This window comes from Herpailurus yagouaroundi, unplaced genomic scaffold, assembly GCF_014898765.1.
Source record: "Herpailurus yagouaroundi ecotype Mexico unplaced genomic scaffold, PumYag 321, whole genome shotgun sequence".
Lineage (NCBI taxonomy): Eukaryota > Metazoa > Chordata > Mammalia > Carnivora > Felidae > Herpailurus > Herpailurus yagouaroundi.
Window position 1 is genome coordinate 495,478 of NW_024412538.1, and position 1,903 is coordinate 497,380.

Consider the following 1,903-nt stretch of genomic DNA (forward strand, 5'->3'; position numbering starts at 1 on the left):
AGGCCACGGCATCACACAGCCTCCTTGCCGCCCTTTCCCCTCAGGTCCACCGCACGGTGGGAGACCCCGGGAGGGCAGGGGAGGAGCACCTAAAGGGAGAGCTTCAGGAGCAGCAGGGGGTGTCAACAACAAGGAGTGTCCCTGCAGATCAGGAGGGGATTTGGGGAGAGGCCCTGGGTTTGGAAGGGAAGAGATGTTCAGGAATTACCAAGAGCAATGTTGGGGATGTAGGTCGTGGGACACTCAGATAACTGAACCGTGCAAGTGGATTGAACCGTGTCCACCAACGACCTCACATCGCTGTAAGGGGGGGTTTCAGATGCAGCGACTCTAGCAGCTCAAGGTGTCATCACCTGAGACCAGGGTCAGCCCGACGACCGCATCCGTGCAAGAAGACAGGCCCTCAGCCCGACGGCCGCGTCCGTGCAAGAGGGCAGGCAGGCCCTCATGGTTCGTTAATTTTCAATCATTCTTGCCAGAAAGGGGCAAAATGGGAAAATTGAAGAGACAAAGGGAAAGCAGCATCAGGTACGAGCCAGGGAGAGAAGCCAAGCGCAGGTCCTGTGACTGGGGACACGTCGAGGTGAGGCCGGCTCCAGCCTCCAGAGCAGTGAGACAGTACGTTTCTGCTTTTTAAGCCAGCTGTTTTGTGGTCCTTCGTCAGGGCAGCCCTGGCAGATGGAGGCCCTCCCCCTAACGTGAGCACATTTCTCGTTTCTCTGTGTTCCGAGGTGACTCTCCACACTGGTACGATTTCAAAGTGGAGACCAAGTGCACGTTTTAAAATGTGTGCTCACCCTGGGTCGTGACCTTCATAATGGGCCACTTTCTGCTTCTGTGACTTTGCAGGGGTGCACTTTGGGTGCGTGTGCGCGTGCAGGGCTGTCCTCTGTGTGATTCCTCGCGGGCTCAGAATGAGCAGGCATGGCTCAGGAGCGACGGGCAACTACGTATTATCGGAGGTCACAGAAAGGAGGCTGGGACCTGCTCCCCACACGTTCTCCGACCGACACACAGAAGATATGAGCGCTGCCGCTGCCGTGCTGCTTGAGATGCGAGTCGTCCGCAGGGAGACAATTACTGCATTTCCCCAAGCACGTGGAGCGCAAGAGGTCCCTGCGTAGCTGTACGTGGCACTGCTACGCGAAACAGCGATATTTCCTACTGTGTTGTCACATGATTTCAAAATACCCCATCAGACGTGAGTCACTTTCCAAAGCACTCGGCTTAAGAGCGCGTAGCCGTTTTCATTCAGAGAGAAGCAGTCCGGGAAGCTTACAACCTACCTGTGTGAGGGTGATTGCAGGTCACCCGTGGCTGCCTGTGGGAGTAAAGGAAAAAGGAGAAGAAATCGTTGGTACTGAGGCTTGTTCGTAGCAAATCAAGTCCGTCATTAGTTTCAGGTGCGTGTGGCTCAGGGCCTTCCCAGGAAGGGGTCTCTGCGTGGGGGTCGCCGTGTCAGAGGTTAGGAACACACTGAAGATCTTAGGAAACTGTCGAACTACTTTCCACGGTGGTGTCACCGGAAGCCCCCGACGACTTCGCACGGCTACCTGCGGGCCGCCGGTCCCTCCGTGTCTCCCGCTCCCGGTGCCGGTAGCCTTTCTGAGGGAGCCGTTCCAGCCGTCTTACCGTGGCTTTAGTTGCACTTGCCTAGTGGTGGATGATGTGGAACATCTCGTCAGGTGATTATCTGCCACCCATATAGCCTATTTGGTGAAGTTAATTAGAATCTTTTCTCCATTTTAAAAATGGGGCCGTGGGGCACCTGGGTGGCGCAGTCGGTTAAGCGTCCGACTTCAGCCAGGTCACGATCTCGCGGTCCGTGAGTTCGAGCCCCGTGTCAGGCTCTGGGCTGATGGCTCAGAGCCTGGAGCCTGTTTCCGATTCTGTGTCTCCCTCA

At 56.3% G+C, this 1,903-nt stretch overlaps 1 protein-coding gene across 1 annotated transcript in view; it reads right to left on the minus strand.

Moving 5' to 3' along the window:
• Positions 1-389: 389 nt before the first annotated feature.
• LOC121021793 (palmitoyltransferase ZDHHC11-like) overlaps positions 390-1,903 on the minus strand; it is a 21,522-nt gene continuing 20,008 nt past the window's right edge. The window contains 1 exon segment of the mRNA XM_040462450.1: positions 390-1,321. Coding sequence (XP_040318384.1) covers positions 1,308-1,321 — 14 coding nt within the window. The 3' untranslated portion in view covers positions 390-1,307.